Raw genomic sequence first — 22,771 nt, forward strand, 5'->3', positions numbered from 1 at the left:
AACTCTCGAGCGCCTTTACATCGTTGGTGATGTCCACCGTAGCGAACATGTAGTGGGGGCTGTTGACCAACCTGGCGAAACGCTCGCAAGCCCTTGTGGCCAGGCAGTAGTGGTAGACGAGGACGTGGTGGTGCACGCACATCTGGGCGACGGCGACCTTGGGACGAGACCCGGCACGAGCGCGGGTGTACTCGAGGTCGAACCCGACCACCTTGTACTTCTCCTCGGCAAGCAACAGCTCCATGATGTGGATGGAGTGCTCCACCTAGACCGGATCGTTGGTGTACACCACCGAGAGGTCCATGAACCTTCTGTGGGTGTCCACCACGGCACGCATGGTAAACTGCTGCTCGTCGTCAACAGCCGCTCGAAGCGCCATTGGAGCCGCGTAGGATACCCTCTAAGAATTTCTCGTGGTGGGTGTGCTTCTTACAATGGTGGGGCGCGATCGAAACGTTGAAGAGACACAAGGGTAGGTTAAATGGCCGTTGTAATAAATGGGGGCCGGCCGGCCTGTAATCGTCACGATTTGTCACGGTGTTCATAGCAGAAGATTCTAGAATCCAGTGCACGCTTGACAACACCGCACCCTAGGCGTGGGCTCGAAGAGGCACCAAATGTATCGTCGGTGAGCCTGTTCCCGCACGACCACGCTGTTTACCGCGCAAGCTTCCCGCCCGGCTAGTTTGGCCATACGTCGACTAGAAGAGGGACAAATCGTGGGCGTTTATTGGCAAAAAGCTTTGTAAAAATGAAGTGTGTGGAATGACTTCAGTCATAAGTTTACCCTTGGGTGATGAGGTCAAAGTTACACAGAAGGGTGATGATGGACACTCGAGTGCGATAATTAATTCTGCGCTCTATAGTGCACACGGTGGAAGAAACCAACTGTGTGCAATAATGTCGAAGATCGCGGTCGAGTTAGCTATACAGATCGTGTGCTGTGAGATCGACAAGGTAAACTGATTCGAGAATGGTTAATAAAATCTAAGACCATTTCATATTAAGGTCAAAATAGTGCTAGCAATATACGAGTCTCATACGATGCCATTTCAACTATTGTACCACAAAATCTCGGAATGTTACAAGGTTCAAATTTCAGAGTTATATGGCTCAAATTCGAAGATTACAAGGTTCAAACTGATATTAGAAATGAAATTCAGCTCATCGGGTGCAAACGCTCGCGCTGATGCACTGGACATGGATATCAGAGATGTTCAAACTAATATCACCGCTTCAAAGTCTGGCTTCAAAACCTCATAATTTTTGCAAAGGGGTCAACCACTGAGAAGTCATGTATGGGGTTGACCCGATGACTTCCAATTACTCTGTCATCTGAAGTTCCAAAATGAAATTCAGCATTTTTGGAGCCTACTCCATTCTGCCGCAGGCGCCGACGCTGATCAACAGACCATTCATTTTTGCGAAATAAATGTAGGGCAAACCTCATTTCCTTCAGCACCCTTGCTCTGAGAACAAAGAACTTGGCGAATATAATCTCCGGTAAGGTCCCTCGGTAGGAGTTCAAAGTAATTTCTGAGAGATGCAGATCTAGGCATTCGACGTGATTGTTATATTGTGTCACATTATCCACCACTGGGCCTAATCTTATCTGCAAAAGAAGAAAACGTGTTAGTGCCTACATGCAGTTTTGAACATTACTACAGGCCAAGCTATTTAGTTTGCAGGATTTGTAAAATGCACTAACATGCCATCTTCGATCTGACATGATTAACATGGGCATTTGATTACATTCTAGAAAAATGTAGCCTTCTTCACAAGAGCTTGGAGTGGATGAAAAGTTCCCTAAGAAAACTAGTACAGATGAATCCAAAGGAGAAATGCTTATTGATTGTAACCATATGGATCAAGCAACCAATATGGGGGGTCATGTATGTACTGAAATCCTCCAAAAGAACCTTCAGAAATCATATTACATTGTCATTGTAAACTTGGAAAAAGGTGTCACAAATTGAACTCCCTTATGGTTAACATTTAACAGGAAAGGAGCATCACCTCGATATATAGCTTCTCCAGGCACGGAAAGCATCTCAGGAAACTGACAACTTGCTCCAGGTCGGGCCCGATAGATTCTAGTGCCAAGACCTTCACTGTGCGCAGTTTCGGGGTCAAGCTTGTCGGAATCATTTTCTGAATGACAGACGAACAAACATCTTCAAAATTAGAAATAATGTTAATTTGTAGAAGGAGAGGTAGAAGGCGGCTCCCTTACCTGAACGGGTGTGGATCCAATAACAAGTTCGGAGTATTTGTCAGACGAGTAGCCCACCACTGTCAATTTCGGCGCAGAAATGACATTGATTCTTGTTGGAACTTCTTGATCAACTACAAGTAATCTCTCAAGTGCAGGTGTGTCCTGGATGACCATACCTTGGTCCACCTTTTGTGATGTCTTCCTGCCGCACCAGCAACACACATAAATAGTCGAGAGAGTCATGGAGGTGATGTGGAAGGTACTCAACCCATTGATCGCCTGAAGACGAAGGTACTCGAGTGCAGTACAGCCACGGAGCAGGTGCTCCATGTCACCCTTTGAGAGGCAGACGGCGACGAGCTCGAGGTGCTTCAGTCGTGGTAGAATAAGAGCGGGCGCGTCATTAAGGGGCGGGAAATGGCAGTTCCTGAACTTGGCGACGTGCAGCGTGGACGCGAGGTGGAGTGCGGACGTTGGCAGCGACCGCATATGCCCAAAAGTGAGCTCCTCGAGCTGATCTAGGGCGGGGGATCGGAACCAGTCATCAAGCTTGGCTTGGTCCTTGCCGTTGGAACGGAACTTGCCCATTCTAAGGCCTTTGGTTGGGCCAAGGTGATTGCCGAGGATCTTGGAGAATGCACCCAAGCTTTCGCGATAGCCATGGCAGAGCTCGTGGGTGTCGATGAGGTCGAGAGGGCTGGGGTTCCATAGGGGGCGCCACCGCCGGGAAAGGAGGGTTGTCCGCGCCCCATATTTGATTGGGAGGAGGGAGATGATGACTCTCAACATATCATCGAGGAGGCTGCTGATTAAGGCTAGGCCTGCTGGAGTCACTTGCGGTTCTAGCTCGCCTCGCCTCCGCTTGTTGGCATCCCCGTTCTCCACCTCTGGAGTCTCCTTGTCAGCGGCGCTTTCTGATAGAAATGGGAGTACAGGGAATATTTAGTTAAAACAGGGCAATTGAAAACTTTATTGGTAACTAGAAGTTATTAGGTAGGAATATAGTAAGACAAGGGAATAACAATTGGTTGCTTAAATACTACACAATTCATTTGACATTGCTTAAGTCAACATATGCAGATAGTTGAAAAGAAAACTTACTTCGAACAAAGTCTGGACGGATGATTTTGTCGGGGAAGTTAGCATATATCTCATGAACATGCCCTTTTATGTGCAGTGCAATTTTAGTGCCAGCTTTCAGTACATAAAAATTTGCAATTTCATTCGAAAACCAGTGCCAAAATAGGAGTCACCACGTTCATCAAGTCTTACAGTAGCAACGATTGTAAATCCATGGTTTGTGTGCAGTATGACATTCGTGGAGCCTTGATGTATGTCAAGGGAAAAATTGTGCACTACATAATCTGTTGCATAACGAGGGATGTCCAGAAGAAAATGGTAGGATTGTTAAAGAAAATATGGTAACATACAAATATGGGCCCAAATTGAAAGAACTATACAGCAGTTGAAATCGAAGGACAAAAGTCTATAATTAAACAGATAGGATAAACATGATGTCATGGAAATATGAGAGTAATCGAAAGAACAATACATCATTAATTTGCCTAATATAGAAAGAAGAGGGAAAAAAATCCCCTTTGACGTATATTGTGCATGTGGCACGTTTTATCCAAATGTAGCAATATTTAGAATATGTTCAGGAAAGGCCCATGCCAACCGATTAAGGGTGAGATTGAACATACCGCGCGCGTCCTCAAGTTATCTGGTACGATGAGATGGAATCTCTGGCGGCGGTCGCCAAGTCCTGAAGTGTCGGCGCACTGTACATTCTATGAATGAAAGAAAACCCTCAAATCAGCTCGAATAAAAATGAATTCACGGTGATTTCCGCCGGGTGGTTAAAGGAGGCAGATGAACTGGGATAAGAGATGAGACAATATCTCGTTAAATTAGTTACCTTGTCGTCAATGAGAAAGAACCCTCAGTACGGCAGATTCCCCAACCGAGCGGAGCTGGGTCGACTGCGAGCAGCGTCAAGAAAGTCGATTGCGATAGGCGGCGGCAAGCGGAAGTGGCGAAATGCGGTGGGCTTTGCCGGCAGCCTGGCGGCGGCGGCTGGCGTCAAGCTAAGTGTTTACCGCCGCGATAGGCGGTGCCATGGCATAGACGCACAGGAGCTTGTGCAGTTGTGAATGGGGAACATACCGGAGGGGCCGAGGGGGTGGCGGGCGGGGTGAGTGTTTTTGTGACGTGGGGATGGTGAGGGTTTTCTTTTTGAATTGGGTGGTGAGGGTTTTCTGTCCCACAAAGAATTTTGGGGGCGGCGGTTTGCTAGAGTGAACCGTGTGTGATTGACGCAGCAGGCAAAATGATAGCCATTTCACATGGTTCCAATTTTGGAACCGTGTGTGATTGACGTACTACCTCCGTCCTAGTTTATTGGTCCCCCGTTGTAATTTTTACCAAAATTTGGCGAAATATTTAACATACTCAGACATAGATAATAAGCGTACACATACATAAGCATAGTTCAACCATAAGTACATAGTTCAACCGTCATTAAGCATACTCAAGCGTACATAGTTCGATCCATCCCACATCTCATCTCACATGCGGTCGGCACGATCCTGAAGCTTCTCCAGGTACTCGGCGTATGCGCCGTGCGCCACACTGCGAGAATACTTCCGCTTGAAGGAGCCAACGTCCCGTCCTCTTGCATGCGCCAGAACACTTAGATACGCATCATGAATCTTGTGGTTGCAAAATGGGCATCCATAGCCGTCATTCCAGGTCCTAATACATGTGTTATGCATTCCCGCATAAAGCTCCCTCAGGATTCGCCTCTTGTACCTCCTCTAGGCATCTTCATCCTCGCTGTCCACATCGTCAGACAACACCTATACATATAGTAAAACAAATTTGGCATCAAATCACTTATTACATGCCGTGAAGTAGGATTAGGAATTTATGGCTATTTATTTGTACAAATTCAGAGATTATGGTTTGATTTTTAAGCACATTCGTCTATGTACACACCAATCTTGAAGAAAATAATGGCACAGACATATGTAGGTCATTCAAAATCAATTGTCAAGTCCTGGCTAGGAATTATTAGCACGAACACTAACCCTAGTCGGATTACTAGCAGGAATCATTTGCACAGATGAAACAACTAATCACTTATCACCTGTACCATTCAAACAATCAATACACTACATGGATCTAACGAAACTTACTCAGATTTCATGGATTGGGAGAACATAACCACAGGATTTCTATTCCAAAAAGGGGGAGGCAGGAGTAACCAGAGAAATTCTATGATCTATTTGACACATAAATGGTTATAGATGACTAACCAGCTGTCCGTCATCATCGGAGTCGTCGCCGGAGTGGTCGTCGGAGTCGTCGCCGGAGTGGTCGTCGGAGTCGGTGTGGAACTCCGCCTCCGGCTATGGAAGCTCGACGCCGTCGACGACGTCAGGGTGCAGCGATAAATCACCGGCGGTGACGGCAACCTCTGTCTCTATCTCCATGCCGTGCTCCGGTGCTTTCGCAGCCCCGGCGTCGCCACTCCCTCCGATGGGGCGCTTTGGCGGCACCCTCATACACTGACGGCTTTGAGGACAGAGAGCGGCGTCGAGGATGCAAGCGGACAGAGAGGATTGTGTGTGCGTAGCGAGGATGGGGGGTGCGGCCGCTCGGGCGCACCATTAGTATGGAGTAGTGGGAGTTGTGGGAGAGAGGCGGGCGGTGGTCAAACCGATGGCTCGCCTCCCGGTGAGCCTGCGCACCGGACTGCTGGCATGCCTGCCAAAGTTTCACATAGCTACTCGCACGCCTCCCGATGACACTGCACAGCGAGCACGCCTCCGTCAATTCACACACCTGCACGCACGCCTCCTCGTCTGCCTACGCGGCGGACTGCTCGCATGCGTCCCGTCAACTCACGCCTGCTCGCACGCAACACGGGTCGCGCGGCGGCACGTATATTGTTTTTCTATTTGGATGATTAATGTTGCCGCTTTATTGCTTAACCGAAGCATGGCACGTATCCATTGTTGGTCTAACGCTCACGGTTCGAATAAATCATCCGTTTGGGATATTGGTTCCCAATTATTAATAATCTCTCGTCTGTAATTAGATAAAGATTACATCAAAACTGGTCTCAAATTTGACAAAAAAAGTACAATTCCACTTTGTATTGTTGTCCATATGACAACACGATAAGTTTCATGAACTTCAAATAAGTTTTGGATGTACTAGAATTTAAAAATCAAGATTCTCAATGTTTGAAGTTTGTTGCGCGGGGAGTAAACATGCACCCGGTGAGACACATGTGTTTTTGCAATCCATTTAGGTGCACTGTCACGTGTGCATGTAGCTCAAATTTGATTTTTGCATATTGTACCCATAGAAAATCAATCAATCAATGTACTAAAACGTCTTAATGATCTCTGTGATTTTTTGAAATTAAAACGTCCCTCCTTTGGTAACATGTATGTTCACCGCATGATAATTATTTTAACATGCATCGTAGTTGCGGTGGATTCGCGGTGTGTGTGGGTGTGTGCGTCTGGGGGTGGTGGGTGGCTCGCAGTACACTACGAGTTGTGAACCACCGTGTGGGTTGGCCGTTTAGTTTGGCAGGCTGGTGCCACATCAGAAGTCGTGAAATCGTTATTTAAAACTTTACACAACCCTTTCATACATAAATGTTTTGGCCACATGCAGTCGATGGTTGTCCTACACGACACTCGATACTCGCGTGTGACGCTTTTTGTGGGCCCACGAGGTCGTCGTCCATCACTTTGACGAACAGCCGGCAGTGAGGTTAATTTGACCAGCAAGGTAGAATCTTTTCTGTTTGTGTTATGGTGGTATATAGTACGCGTCAAAGAGGTGGGAGGGGACTAGCATATATACTATACGTATGCGTCCGTGAACAAGTACACCTCACTCAGTGTCTGGACTTTTTGGTTACCGAGGCACGTGCCACATCAAAATTATGAAATTGCTTATTCAAACAACACACAACACCTTTTTGGGCCACATGCATATATATCCTACCTAGGACACTCACGTGTGACGCTTCCATCTATGGGCCCACGAGGCCATCGTCGATGCATGCATCACTTTGACCTACATCGGGAGAGGTTAATTAATTTCACCATCGATGAGGATTCTTTTGGGTTGTACATATATTACGGCATGAGCATATAGTATGCGGTGAAGAGGGGGGAAGGGGACCATCATATGTAGCACGCTTGATATGAGCCTCGTTTTGTGTGGGTGCATGGTTTACGGTTTTTGAGGCATGTGGCACATCAAAGTCGTGCATTTTGGGTATTCAACATATATATGTTTGGCCCACATGCAAAGCGGTGGTGGTTGTCCTCTCGCACCCACTTAAGCGGTTATCTGCGATATCGATGCTTTCCATCTGTGGGCCCGCTTGGTCCATCACTTCTTTTTGCCTGACAACAAGAGAGGTTAATTTGACTTAGGAGGGGATTATTATTTTTGCTCTGGGACGACATGCATGATACACTTTGAGCACACACACATGCATGTGTACGCATGAATCCCTCCCATCGAGTCTTAGTGGCTAGTACAACGACACCATCATGAACCGATCTCGCTTTGTGTGGGGAGCTAGTGTACGATTTTTGACACACGCGCCAGATCAATGTTGTGTATTCAAATATGCATGCACACATCACCTCCATACATATGCATGTAGTGGTTGCCTTCGAACGATACACTCCCTCGCGTGGTTATCGGCGACAAGCCTATATATTGGTGGGCCCGCGTGGACATCCATGATCACCTTGACCAACAACAAGATAGGTTACCATGGCGGATTCTTCATTTGGTTCGTGTTATCGTAGTATAGGTCATGGTGAGATTCAGACCTAATTAAGTTTGAGCGCATATACTATGCACGCACACATGCATATATATATGAATCCCCGTCGTTGGCTTGAAGTGTGGTGTAACATACATATGCATCGTCAACCTAACCCTCACTCAGTGTGGGGATTTCTAGTTCGAAATCACGGTGCCACATCAAAGTTGTTCATTGTTACTCAAAAACACACCTCTCCATACATATGTTTGGGCCACACGCATGCAGTGGTTGTCTTTGGGGACTAGCTACTTTCGTGATTATTGGCAAGCTAGCCCATCTCCGGGGTCGCATGGACGGCCATCACTTTGACCAACAACAAGAGAGAGGTTGTACGACCAAGGTGGATTATTCTTGGTCCATTTTACGATCCATCTTGGTGAGATATATGCCTCTCTGGCCCACCGACTGAAAGTGTGTGTGTGTGGGGGGGGGGGGTTCTACATCTCAATTTGCTAGGTGAACCTCGGTTGGGGGGGCATGCATTCATAGCTTAATTAGGATTCCCTTCGTGGAGACACGAGGGGGGTGGGGGCTGCTAGCTACTTCGCAATTTGCTAGGTGAACCTCGGTTGGGGGGGGGGGAGGGGGCATGCTCATAGCTTAGGATTCCCTTCGTGCCGACACGAGGGGGGCTGCTAGCTACTTCGCACTTTGCTAGGTGAACCTCGGTTGGGGGGGGGCATGTGCATTCATAGCTTAGGATTCCCTTCATGCCGACACGAGGGAGGGGTGGCTGCTAGCTACTTCGCACTTTGCTAGGGTGAACCTCGGTTGGGGGGAGGGCATGCATTCATAGCTTAGGACTCCCTTCGTGCCGACACGGGGGAGGGGGTCTGCTAGCTACTTCACACTTTGCTACGTGAACCTCGGTTGGGGGGGCATGTGCATTCATAGCTTAGGATTCCCTTCGTGCCGACACGAGGGAGGGATGGCTGCTAGCTACTTCGCACTTTGCTAGGGTGAACCTCGGTTGGGGGGGGGAGGGCATACATTCATAGCTTAGGATTCCCTTCGTGCCGACACGGGGGAGGGGGTCTGCTAGCTACTTCGCATTTTGCTACGTGAACCTCGGTTGGGGGGGGCATGTGCATTCATAGCTTAGGATTCCCTTCGTGCCGACACGAGGAAGGGGTGGCTGCTAGCTACTTCGCACTTTGCTAGGGTGAACCTCGGTTGGGGGGGAGGGCATGCATTCATATCTTAGCTAGGATTCCCTTCGTGCCGACACGAGGGAGGGGGCGGCAAGCTACTTCGCACTTTGCTAGGTGAACCTCGGTTGGGGGGCATGCATTCATAGCTTAGGAATCCCTTCGTGCCGACACGAGGGAGGGGGCTGCTAGCTCTACTTCACACTTTGCTAGGTCAACCTTGGTTGGGGGGCATGCATTCATAGCTTAGGATTCCCTTCGTGCCGACACGAAGGAGGGGGGCTGCTAGCTACTTCGCACTTTGCTACGATGAACCTTGGTTGGGGGGGGGCATGCATTCACATATAGCTTAGGATTCCCTTCGTGCCGACACGAGGGAGGAGGGGGGCTGCTAGCTACTTCGCACTTTGCTAGGTGAACCTCGGTTGAGGGGGAGGGCGCATGCACTCATAGCGTAGGATTCCCTTCGTGCCGACACAAGGGGGGGTGGGGGCAAGCAATACCGTGCGCTTTGCAAGAGAGGTGCCACATCGAAGTTGCATTTGGTATTTGAAAATTAAACCACCCTTTTGATACATAAATTTGGTTCACATGCAAGTGTGTTCGTGTTCTGACCCTCTCCCGCGTCATTTTTCGCCAAAATTTATGAACATTAGATAAGTCAGCTGACACAACAGACACGGTTCACTCAAACTAACCGTGTGCCACGCTGGTGCACCTGTCACGCACACATCCGCACAGTACATTGGGCTCCACGAGGCTCCCCCTCTCAAAAATATTTGCCCGCTTCGAGGGTTTTTCTGTTTCATAACACACGGTTGTTATCTCTGGACCGTGTGCAATGTTTCTTGTTCCCAATCCCACCTGCATCGAAAATATCTGCCCGCCTCGAGGGTTTTTCTTTTTCAGAACACACGGTTGTTATCTGCGGACCGTGTGCGATGCACTATCATCAAAATTTTCAATAGCCCGGCATTTCACTCCCGCGTAGTAAAATTTTTAGTACCCGCGTCATTTCGTCAAACACCCCACGCCCCCCTCCACACACACACACCAAAACCTCCTCGGGCGTGAGGACACACACACACACACACACACACACACACCCTCCCTCGCTCGAAATCCTAGCAAAGTCCCCGCCGCCGCCGCCGCAAGGCCTCCATTGTCAACATCTGCCGGTTTTCCCGTGCATCTTACCCACCGATCTCCATACCCAGTCCGCCCTGAGTTTCTTAGATGACCCCTGCCAAACGCCCCCTTTCCCACATATCCCCATCCCCACCCTCCACTCCAGAGCGTCGCAGCCTAAGCCCGGCTACGCTTCCCGTGGAGCTCGAGGAGGGACTGGCCCAAAAGAGGTGTATAGCGGTCTCTTCGCCCAACGTCGGCGAGGAAGCTGACGACCATTACTGGCGGCAGAAACTCAAGCAGTGGGCTAGAGTATGCAGGCATGTCTCGTCCGCCGGCTACGACATCGAGGTCATTGACAGCGACGCCCTGAGGCGGGCTGTGTCATAGATCAAGTGGCCCACCCCCAACCCCTCGGGTTCAACCGCCGTCGATCTCATCCATGGCCCCGTCGCTGATCACCTCTGGCTCGCTGTCAACAATTTGCCATTCTACATCGCCATCGAGCCCCTTTTGTCATTTCTAAAGGACACGTTCTACGACGCTGGCTTGGGATCTACAGCTTCCAAGTCAGACCTCATCGACGGCGACCACGAGGAGGGCACCCTCTCCAGCTCTTCCAAGGGGAAAGCGCCCGTCTGCGACATCACGGAGGGCACCCTACAGCCGTGCTCTTCCAAGGGGAAGGAGTCCATCTACGACAACATGGAGCGCATCCAGGGTCCGTGCTCTTCCCACGGGAACGATCCCATCTGTGACAAGTGAGGAAACCCATGATTTATTTATTTCAGTTGTTCACAATGTGATGCTCTATATGTGCAATTATTTACTGTGCAGTATATTTCATCACTCCAGTTTTAAACATACCGATAGGAATGCATATATTTGCTTGCTGTTAAGCCTGTTATAGCTCGCATATGCCTCTTTTAAAGTTTTTTGATTGTTCCGTTGTTTGTAGTTAGCATATGTTCAGTTTCAAATCCTATCTTTGGTTGTTCGTAGTATGCCTTGTTTATTCCAGTTATTCACAACGTGATGTTCTATATGTGCAAGTATGAACTGTGCAGTTTAATTTCATCAGTACCAGTTTCAACAATGCCACTATGAATGACTACATTTGGTTGCTGTATCTTGTAGTTAACACGCCTTTCCATTTTTATTTAACCATAACCAGTGTACTTAGACCGGCACAATACCAGTTTGAATGACCATGTTTGCTTGTTGTTAAATGTTAGGCCTGTTGCAATTAGCACACCTTTCCACTTGTTTTGCTTTACCAGCGTGCTTAAACCTGCACACTGAAGCTATCTTTTGGAGATTATTTTGTCTGCCATGTGTAATTTGTTGATGTTTAGCCTGTTGTGCTTAACATGCTTCTTGATGTACCTACACAGGACAATTTTGGGAACGACTATTGTTTTCCATCGAAGTTAGTTTCATCCCATGGCTTATATCTACTCACTATTCAGGATATCCGTAGCTGGTACCATATAGGCCAGCGGCTGATAAGGGACTAATCGGTGAATCGGACTTTTAACTGAATATATCTGCAACCCATTTTTCCTTAGGTTAACTAGGGCCATATGTAATATATCCGAGGCTACATAGCAACATGCACTGTACTTAATGTCTAAATATGCAATCTTAGGCTACATAGCAACAAGGAAGAGTGTTACATTAATGTTCTAATGATGTGTAGATATACGTAAAAGAGCAGCAGCAGCAACAGCAACAACACATCCCTGTTTGGATACTCAACGTATCTAGAGGTTAGAGTTAGTTTCTAGCTCATTCCTAACCCTGAACTAACTCCATCCAAAGAGTTGTTTGGATGGCAGGGTTAGATTGACAACAAATGCACTAGGAGAACTAGCTCCAATTAGCACCTCTTGAGTTGGATACTAGTTTTTTTGAGTGGGTTATAGATGCAACTAGCTCAAACTAGCCCTCATGTTTAGATATACTTTAGTGCTATTTGAGCCTGAACTGGCTCAAACTAACTGTAACCCGTGAATACAGTAGCAGATAATTTTTAAGAATGAACTAAACTCCTTCCGGCCCATAATATAAGATGTTAATTCATCTAATATTTGAGTATATTGGATGTTATAAGATACCCCCTCCGTTCCTAAATATTTGTCTTTTTAGAGATTTCAAATGGACTACCACATATGGATGTATATAGACATATTATAAAAGAGTGTTGTACTACATCATTGTGCAATTGCTGTTTAGCTTCTAATATTAACTTGGTGCTTTTAGGTACATATGTCATTGGTAAAGATCTGCGTTTCGACCCTTTCTGCGTATGGGGCAATGAGATATCGATGAACCAGCATCAAGTGAGGAAGCTGATAAAGATTGTTAGTAAAATGGGTCCAAAGATGGCAATTAAACTATTTGTTTACACTTTATCCAAGACAACAGCGAACTGCAGGATGGTAAGTAAGAACTCTGCAGCCTTCTTTTTACTGCCCATAATGAGTTGTGTTAGATGATAATGTCTGAAATCTTATTCCTTTGCAGTGGTTGCCAAAGCAGTTTACTCAAGATTACCTCTCAAACTACATGATTGGTGGGCATGCAAAGGTTAAAGTATTTCTACCAGAACACGATGATTATCTAGATGTTTTCATGAAGACCGTGAAGGATGGGTGGTCGGCCATCACAAGGGGTTGGTCTAGAGTCGTGCGTGCCTTCTACATGGAGGAGGCACAATATGGGCATTCCGCTTCACCTTGTTCAGCAACCAGAATATATTTCGCCTCTTTCTTTACCGTCTTTAATAGTACAAGTATACAACTGTGGTTCATCATTATTTATTTGGTTCTTATGTAATTCTTGAACATGTGTACCTATAAATCGAATAATGCATTGGTTGTTTGAACCTGATGGATATGAATAAAGCTGTAGCATAAATTTAAATTCAAAGCCAAATCCGGTACAATTTGGAAAAATAGCAATTAAATTAAGGTGAAATTACGCTCTCCAGATTGTTACGGCACACACGGTTGGTAAAACACAAACGTTTGCGATATGCACCATAATCCGAGACGGTTCACAGAGAGGAAACGTGTGCAAGCATGCACACATTTGCCGTTTATAAAGCATGTGCGATGTCAGACAATATCACAAACGGTGCAGGCAAACTAAACATTTGTGTTAGTTGCCTTATCGTACACGATTCGCAACCATGAACTATTTCTGATGAAGTATGCATCGTAAACGTTGCACCACAGAATAGCGTGTGCGATAGTTGTCGTGTACGATGATGTTACGACGGTCCGACGTCTCGTAATCCTGTCCGACACTCGTACGATGATTAGCTAATCTTCCTAACGGTGAACCGTTTGTGATGGGCCGCGCATCATACACGTTCTATAATAGTGAACTGTTTGTGATGGGCCGCGCATCGTAAACGTAGCACCACAGAATACCGACTGCGATGGCAATGCAAGCAGAAACGAGTAGGAGTACTGTAGGGGCCCTATCCTTGACGGTTTCTGGGTCATGTGGGAAGGACCCCTCTATCGCCCACACTCACTTGGCGACGGTTCCAAATGGCATCGCGGAAAGGGGTTTTTAACGGTTTGTTTAGGACCGACGCGCACTAGTGACTATAATGTGTATTTCTCTAAAAGTTTTTTATTCCCCATGAGTTGAAGAAATATCTTGCAAATGAAGTCATGTGATAATTTTGGTGATTGATTCACAAAGTCTTTACCAAGTTCTCTATAAATAAGTTAATGGAATTGGTAAGAGATGAATTTGTTATTTGCAAGATTCATGGGGAGTGCACTCCTGAACGATAACCTGTCGAGATCTTTGGGATCTTTTGTATTGCACCTTTTTCCTTTATGAGTTTTTGCTGAATGGTTTCTCATGAAAGGTTTTTAATGAGGCAATAGTAATACAAGCATGGTGATATGTCATTTTCTCCTTATTTTTTCACTGGGTTTTTAGAAGGAGTTTTTCACGGCATATTATGTATATCTCCTTATATTTTTTTTCGCAGGGTTTTTGGAGGAGCTTTTTTCGAGATGATGATGGTACATAGTCAATGTGGAGATCAGGGGGAGTGTTGGAATTAATTAAATGTAACTAATTAGATAATCCCACATTGCAACTGAAAGTCAGTTAGCGTGTTGCTAATCGTGGCATGTCTCCGCTCCCGTCTCCCCGAGGAGTCGCGTCGGTTGGATGCGTCTCTTCCAGAGATATATATATTGTCCATCATCAGAACTTCAGAAATAGAACACATAGTTTTTAATGTTCATTGCTTCTCTCTTTCATTTTAGTTTAACAATTTTTAGCTGCATCGGCACCTACACTGTCAAGTATCCACCCTATAAATACGGGTTTTTTTCAGGTTGCTTCCACATGGGAGATTTGTGCATCTGGTGCACCATTTCGTGTGTATATACACGTATTCACTAGGAAAAAGAGCCCATGTGTTTGCAATGGGAGAAACTAAAATCACACGTCCCTAACCTAATAATTATGGCTCAAGACCCCAATAAGTTCATGTCTTGTATTTAAATATGGCATCCCATCTATGTTGCTTGAACAAGGCATCCGTTGGGTTCGGGTGCGGGTGATGGTTGCCCAAACCCTTACCCGTCTGAATATTTTTGAGCCAAACCCATGCTCGTACCTGCACCTTGGGTTTCAAATTGTCCGCATACCCGTACCTGGCCGGGTGCCTGTAATACTCGTGGATAAAATTACCCATCTCGGCCTCTTACCCAATTCACACTTCATCGTGTATTTTTTAGCATTTTGCATATATAGACAACATTTCAGCATATATACTTCAAAATTTCAACACATATATACCACATTTTAACATTTCGGCACATATATATCACGATTTGTTGTGCGATGGAATAAAACATGGTATTAATTTTTAAAAGTGGATAGCAATAAGCATGAACTAGATGGCACCGAATAGTGTCCAATTACATTCATGGATGAGTAGCATGTAATTGAAATTCTTAGAGAAACATTCACATATGTTCTTTCTTCTTTTTTTTCAATTACAAGACAAACAGGAAGGACACAATTTTCTCTAATTTCTTTTATTCAAGTTACTACTGCGGCCCCTACTTCGAAATGATAAAATGAAGGAGACTATATAATAAGATCAACAAAATCAGAGACAAAATCATGAGTTCACAAAACAATATCAACGCATTTAAATAAGATCATGCACATGGGAGGGGAGGGGATTTTGGGTCGATGCTAGCGGTTGCGTTCCCGTACGCGGGTATGAGTATTGCCTTCCCGTGCCGGTACCCAGCTTAACCGATCGAGATTATTTTCCCATTTATAAACACATGGGTATTTATTTTTCTCAAACCCTTACCCTAATAGGGTTTTTACCTGCCGGGTTCGCGGGTTGCAGGTACCCATTGCCATGTTGAATGTTGCTACTCTCTCTCTCTCTCTCTCTCTCTCTCTCTCTCTCGGCATAAGATGAGCATCAACTTTCTTTTTTCCCTGCGAGGTTTTGCCGAGGCATGCATCTGTGGTTATTGATGGTATTTTTTGTCTTCAATCTGATTTTGATGAGGTGTTCATTTGCAACATGGATCGGCGTCGGTACTATCACTTAAGTCCAGACTAAGGGTTGATTTCAGGAAAACACAGTGGATTTCTAGAAAAATATGAAAAACAATTTGTTTTTCTCACATAAGTCTAGACTGCGGGTTGATTTAAGGAAAATATAAGGGGTTTTCTGTAAAAAATGCGACGGATGGGTAGAAGCACTAATGACTTTATTAGTAGGTATAGATCAGTGATGGAGGACCAGAAAAAAAATTTAAGGCTCAATCCTCGGAGTGCAACCTTCGGCGCCCGAAACGTGATATGGCGCTCACGCAAGCCCCAAGCATGTTGAGGCCCAGCAGAGTTCGCTCCCCTGGCCTTGCTCACTTTGCTCGCTCGGCGCTCGCTACACAACCTAGTTTTCCCTATTTTTGTTTTGTTGATCTGGTAGAAAAAACCGGCCTATTTTTTTAATACTTTTGAAAACAATAATGGGCACCCTATTGCATGTAACTTTTGAGAAAAAATGTGAAATCAAAAAGGCTTACAGATTTTATAAAAAATTTCATCCGTCTGAAAAATGTGCATCAATTTCCTGAAAATTGTTCATCATTTTTTCTAAAATATCACAAATTTTAGAAAATTTCATTGATTTTTTTAAAAAGTTCAACAGTTTTCAAATAAACTTCATCGATTTTGAAAAAGAAGTTCATCAATTTTGAAAAAAAGGTTCATCAATTATTATAAAATCATAAATTTAAAAAATCTACAAGAATTTTAAAAAAGGAAAAATAAAAAGGAGAAAAAATAAAAGGAAAATAAAAATAAAAATAAAAATAAAATCAAAGATAAAAGAAAAGGAGAAAGAAAGACAGAAGAAATTGGAGTAAGTAATTAGAACAGGTGCGGTTCCGAGATGGTTACTGCAGCTTCTTGAGAAGTAGATCACGGGTTTGAATCACCTTGTGCACACGTTTTTTGCAAGTTAATAGAAAAAAGAAGAAGGCTATACGGGCAAAACCAGCGCGGAGGGGTGTGTGTGCTGGTTTGCAGAAAACGAAGAAACGGGCGCTGAAGGTGCTGAATAGGAAATGCCGCTACACTATGCATGCTATTGGACTTGCCTCTTAATGAGAGCACCAGACGTGAGTCGCCCTTTGATCTTTTTTTATTTGAAATCACTTGTTAAGGGTTATCTTTGCAAAGGTTTCTCTTCACTTTTTCAGGCGCCGACAGGTTGAGCACTGCATGTACATCATTTGTCTCATCTGATACTTTTTTCCCATAGATTCATTTATTAAAAAAGAGATCTCTTGAACCATGCGTTCAAATACATAATTGTTTTCACTATTAGATTTCTCGCGTCCAGATCTCCAAAAAGATCCCATGTTAATAGGTCCTGCTGAATTTCTTTTCACGAAAACACGAAAACCAAAAAAAGAACAAAAACAAAACCAGAAAAAATTGGCAACTGAAAAACGAAAAAAGAAACAAAACCCAAAAGTACAGCTGTGGTTTTCACTTTTTTTGGGGGGGGGGGGGGGGGGGGAGCACATGCTGCGCTTTTCTTTTTTCGGGGAAGCACAGACCATGCTTCTTGTGGAAGCAAGACTTTGCTTCTCACGAAAGCACATATGTGCTTTTCGTAGAATCACAGGATATGCTTTTCTCTTTTATGAGGAAGCACAATTGTGTTTTCAAGAAGCACAACTTGTGAAAGCATAAGCGGGACTCATAGGCTATGCTTCTGATGAAAGCCCAACATGTGCTTCTCGGGGAAGCAAACTTGTGCTTCCATGAAAGCACAACCGTGCTTCCGCGAGAAGCACCTCCTATGTTTTTTTCCTGAGGAAATTGTGCTTCCTACAAGCATAAAAAAGAACTTAATTTTTTTTCCACCAAAACCCAGAGAATGTTAGGCAGAACCCCAAAACCAAAAAAGTTCCGAAAACACGTGCAGAAATCAGAAGAATTCGTGCCCCCGTGGGTGCACCCAATACACGACACGTGGCGGCAAGATGCAGCTAGGGCGCTTCCTCTGCGAGCCCCCGAAGGGATGCCTGTTCAAAAAAAAGTATTTTTACAGTGGAAAAAAAGTTAGTTGCTCCCATTTCTTAGCGTTCCTTCGATCTTGTAGTACCCAGATTGTTTTTTTAGGCAAAGTAGGCCAGATATAGGCCCTGTTTGGTTCAGCTTTTATCGACGTATTCCGCTGCCCCGCGGCAGAATCTGAACCAAAGGGCGAACCCAGCTGAATCCGATTTCAGAAATCCGCTGCCAAAATCTGAACCAAAAGCGGAAGCAGCTCAGGACATGCTTTTCAAAATCTGATTCTGCTGCAGGCCAAAATCTGAAAAAGCTGTATCAGCTGCTTTTAGAAATTCACAGCCGAACCAAACTGGGCCATAGCCCTGACGTTCTACGGGCCGCTGCCAAGTAGTGTGGCTTCGACGGTTGTACTTGGGTCTGGCCCACAGCTTGACCTCCTATCTTGCCACTAGCCGACCGCACCGCAGAGCGACACCGCCGCCGCCGCTGCCGCCGCCGCGAGGCCTCGCTGGAGAAGCAACCCAGTTTCCGCGTCTTCAGGATGGCGGCGACTCTGAGGAGCCTCGGGATCAAGACGCGGACGTGCAGGAGGGCCATGAGGGAGCTTCGGTCGTACGAGGAGGAGGTGGAGAAGGAGGCTGCCAAGACTGCAGCCATGAAGGAGAGGGGCGCCGATCCCTACGATCTCAAGCAGCAGGTGAAAAATCTCCCAACTTACAAGACTCTTTCTTTTCTTGTCTTCTTAGTAGTTCCATACTTCTAGTCCATCCCAGTTTTTCCCTGAAAATTTTAACCTAAATAAATACTCTGCATAGTTTTCTTCATCTATTGTCACGATAGAATATTAGACAACCTATTACTCTTCAGGCTTCAGCCAGCAAAGAAAATCTTCTACTACTCTTCATCTATTGTCACAATAGAGTACTCAGTTACTCACAACCTAGACTTGGTGGTGGTTGATTGAATTTCTGTGTTTGGCTTTTGCCCATGTGATAGACTTGATGTTAGACAATCTATTATTCTTCAGGCTTCAGCCAGTATATAGAAAATCTTCCAACAAGAACTGGTTTGCATTTCTTGTATGTATGTATGTATGCTATTGGGCGGACAGCCTATCTAAATGTTACAAATAAAGCATCTTGAAGCCGTGATGGGCATAGCATACGACCAACCGTAAATCAAATGAACATGTGGTATAGGCCCTCTTTATATCCCTTTTGACAAGTATATATATTTTTCCATTAATTATCACATTTTTCAGGTTTAACGTGTAGCTACAACCACATGCTTATGAGATATTACAATTCACATGTGTTTGGAGAACTCTGACATGTTTTTTTACTTTTTTGTAATTGAGATCGAGAATGGCCATTGCTGTCAATGTCTAAGATCCTTTATCTAAGTGCCTCTTTAGATGAGGAAATGCCAATTTGTTGATCATACAAATCTCTGAAGTTGTAGCTCCATGTGAATTGCACTGTATCTTAATGTCATTTACTTCTTCAGGAGAATGTTTTGGCTGAGTCAAGGATGATGATCCCAGACTGTCATAAGCGTCTTGAAGCCACACTGGCAGAACTGGAAGCAACTCTGGTACCGTTTCTGAAACATTTAAGCTAAATTTGACATTGTATATGTGTGATCTTGTCATGAGCTGTTCCAAGCTATTTGCAGGCCGAATTGAAGGAGTCAGGAGAACAAGGTGTTGAGATAGGAGAGGCGGAGAGCGCGATTACAGAAGTTGAAACTGTATTCGAGCAATTCGAAGATCAACTCACTAGTCAAGAGCGCCGGTGTGTTGAAGTTTTAGCAAGCATCTTGATAAAATACTTGCCCTGACTTGTAACTGATTACATGAGATGTTTTGAACCGTTGTTCGTACCTTAGAAACTCATTCCATGAGATGTTTTCATGTGAGTTGGTGTACCCATTTTATTCGGTGTTTGGTTGGTTGCAATCTCATTATTACGCAGCTGAGAGCGGTTGACTCAGAAATTTGTCCCGGATGAATCAGATGGAGTTGTAACTTGATATTTGAGTGGATACAGTAGAGACATGCCAATTCAGATTCTGTAAATTTTTCAGCCAGTTTGAACTATTTGGACCAGCGGAAGGTCTCACGAAAAATAGCATAAGCCACAGCAGGCGCAGGCCAGAACAGTCAAATTCGAGATTTTACCAGTGCAAAACTGCAGACCATAGAGTTTAATTAGCTCTTAAACTTCTCAGTGGCGGAGCAAATGCGCAGTGTTACTTGAGATATATCTAGTCAAGAAGAGGATGATTTTTGCAAGCAAAACAATGAGAGGAGGAGTTAAGTAATTCACGGCATAACATGCTCGGCCTATCAACTGGGATGCATTTTATATGTAATCCTCATGGGTCATGGCATCTGTTTCACATACTCAATCGCTTTAGGGCATTTGTAACCGATCACCTATCCGATTGTAAGAGAGGATAAATTCGATTTTCGTCCCTTATGCAGCACAGCTGATCCCCTAAGCCGAATAGAGGATAATTTATCCTCCGGCGTCTATCGAAACCCCCGTCTGAAAAACGGCCAAGGAAAAATTTTCATCACGCAAAGGCCTCCTAGTGACCGGCCGGTGAATCGTGTGAAGCTCCCTTGTCAACGGCAGCAACCTCCGGCCTCGCCGGAGACCTCGCCGGCCTACGGAATCCTAGCAGAAGGCAGCTTCCCAGCTACATCCATGCGGCTGCTCGCATGCACAGCTTTGCCCCGGCATTGCTAGCCTCGCCGGCTCACTGTGCATTGGCTCCATCGGCACGGCTGGTGGTTATCAAGATCCCACCGTCGCGGAAATGCATGGCATATGTTCGACGAAGTGCACAAACAAAAAGTAACTTTACTACGTTATATAGGGGATCGGTCAGATCCGGTAAAAACTTAGTGTAGATCTAGGAGATGTTGCTAATAATTTGGACAAGTTGATGAAGTCTCTTCATGGGTGGAGTAAGGTTCACATTGGATATTTGCCAAAAAAGCTTGAAAATGCTCGTAAAAGATTAAGTGTGTTATTTAACAGAAATGATTATAAAGCAATAGTGGAGAGGAAGAAAAATTTAAAGGAAATGGACGAGCTCCTGATTAAGGAAGAAATCATGTGGAAGCAGAGATCATGTCTGGATAAAATGAAGTGGGGAGATAGGAACACAATTTTTTTCCATAGGAAGGCCACTTGGAGAGCGAGAAAGAAAAATATTTCTGCCATCAGAAGAAATGATGGGTCTCTTTCTCATGATATGGAAGAAATCAAAGGTATCACAAATTCTTTTTTCAAGGATCTTTAATCCTTTGATTCTATGGTAAATCTGATGTGTATTATTTCTCTTGTGAAACCTTTGGCCCAATCAGCCTTTGTAATGAGATTTATAAAATTATCTCCAAGTGCCTTGCCAACAGACTGAGACCTCTGCTGGATGGTATGACTTCTCCTACCCAAAGTGCATTTATCCCTGGAAGATTAATATCTGATAATGCCCTCATCGATTTTGAATGTATACACTCTTTAAATACGTTAAAATGTTGGAAATATGCTCTAGAGGCAATAATAAAATGGTTATTATTGTATTTTCTTGTTCATGATAATTGTCTATTGTTCATGCTATAATTGTATTAACCGGAAACCGTAATACATGTGTGAATACATAGACCACAACATGTCCCTAGTAAGCCTCTAGTTGACTAGCTCGTTGATCAATAGATGGTTATGGTTTCCTGACCATGGACATTGGATGTCATTGATAATGGGATCACATCATTAGAAGAATGATGTGATGCACAAGACCCAATCCTAAGCATAGCACAAGATCGTGTAGTTCGTTTGCTAAGAGCTTTTCTAATGTCAAGTATCGTTTCCTTAGACCATGAGATTGTGCAACTCCCGGATACCGTAGGAATGCTTTGGGTGTACCAAACGTCACAACGTAACTGGGTGGCTATAAAGGTGCACTACAGGTATCTCTGAAAGTGTCTGTTGGGTTGGCACGAATCGAGACCGGGATTTGTCACTCCGTATGACGGAGAGGTATCTCTGGGCCCACTCGGTAATGCATCATCATAATGAGCTCAATGTGACTAAGGAGTTAGCCACGGGATCATGCGTTACGGAACGAGTAAAGAGACTTGCCGGTAACGAGATTGAACGAGGTATTGGGATACCGACGATCGAATCTCGGGCAAGTAACATACCGATGGTCAAAGGGAATTGTATACGAGATTGATTGAATCCCCGACATCGTGGTTCATCCGATGAGATCATCGTGGAACATGTGGGAGTCAATATGGGTATCCAGATCCCGCTATTGGTTATTGGCCGGAGAGGTGTCCCGGTCATGTCTGCATGGTTCCCGAACCCGTAGGGTCTACACACTTAAGGTTCGGTGACGCTAGAGTTGTTATGGGAAATAGTATGTGGTTAACGAAGGTTGTTCGGAGTCTCGGATGAGATCTCGGACGTGACGAGGAACTGCGGAGTGGTCCGGAGGTGAAGATCGATATATTGGACGAAGGGTATTGGAGTCCGGAATTGTTCTGGGAGGTACCGGGTGACGACCAGCGTGACCGAAAGGTGTTTCGGACGCCCCGGCAAGCGTTGGGGGGCCTTATGAGCCAAGGGGAGGGGGCACACCAGCCCACTAAGGGGCTGTGCGCCCCTCCCAACCCCTCTCACGTAACGTGGAGAGGTGGGGGCGCCTCCCCTAGGGCAGCCACCCCTCCCGGCTTGGGGGGCAAGTTTCCCAGGGGTTGGGGCGCCCAAACCCATCTAGGGTTTCCCCTGTGGCCGCCGCCCC

General features: G+C 45.3%; 1 protein-coding gene across 1 annotated transcript; it reads left to right on the top strand.

The window, feature by feature from the left end:
• Positions 1-18,387: 18,387 nt before the first annotated feature.
• On the top strand, positions 18,388-20,008 carry LOC123142162 (tubulin-folding cofactor A). The gene is made up of 3 exons (XM_044561167.1): positions 18,388-18,653; positions 19,463-19,549; positions 19,631-20,008. The coding sequence occupies exons 1-3, from the start codon at positions 18,498-18,500 to the stop codon at positions 19,793-19,795; spliced, it is 408 nt and encodes a 135-aa protein (XP_044417102.1). The 5' UTR covers positions 18,388-18,497; the 3' UTR covers positions 19,796-20,008.
• Positions 20,009-22,771: the final 2,763 nt, after the last annotated feature.

Source organism: Triticum aestivum, chromosome 6D, assembly GCF_018294505.1.
Source record: "Triticum aestivum cultivar Chinese Spring chromosome 6D, IWGSC CS RefSeq v2.1, whole genome shotgun sequence".
In the NCBI taxonomy this organism is placed as follows: Eukaryota; Viridiplantae; Streptophyta; class Magnoliopsida; order Poales; family Poaceae; genus Triticum; species Triticum aestivum.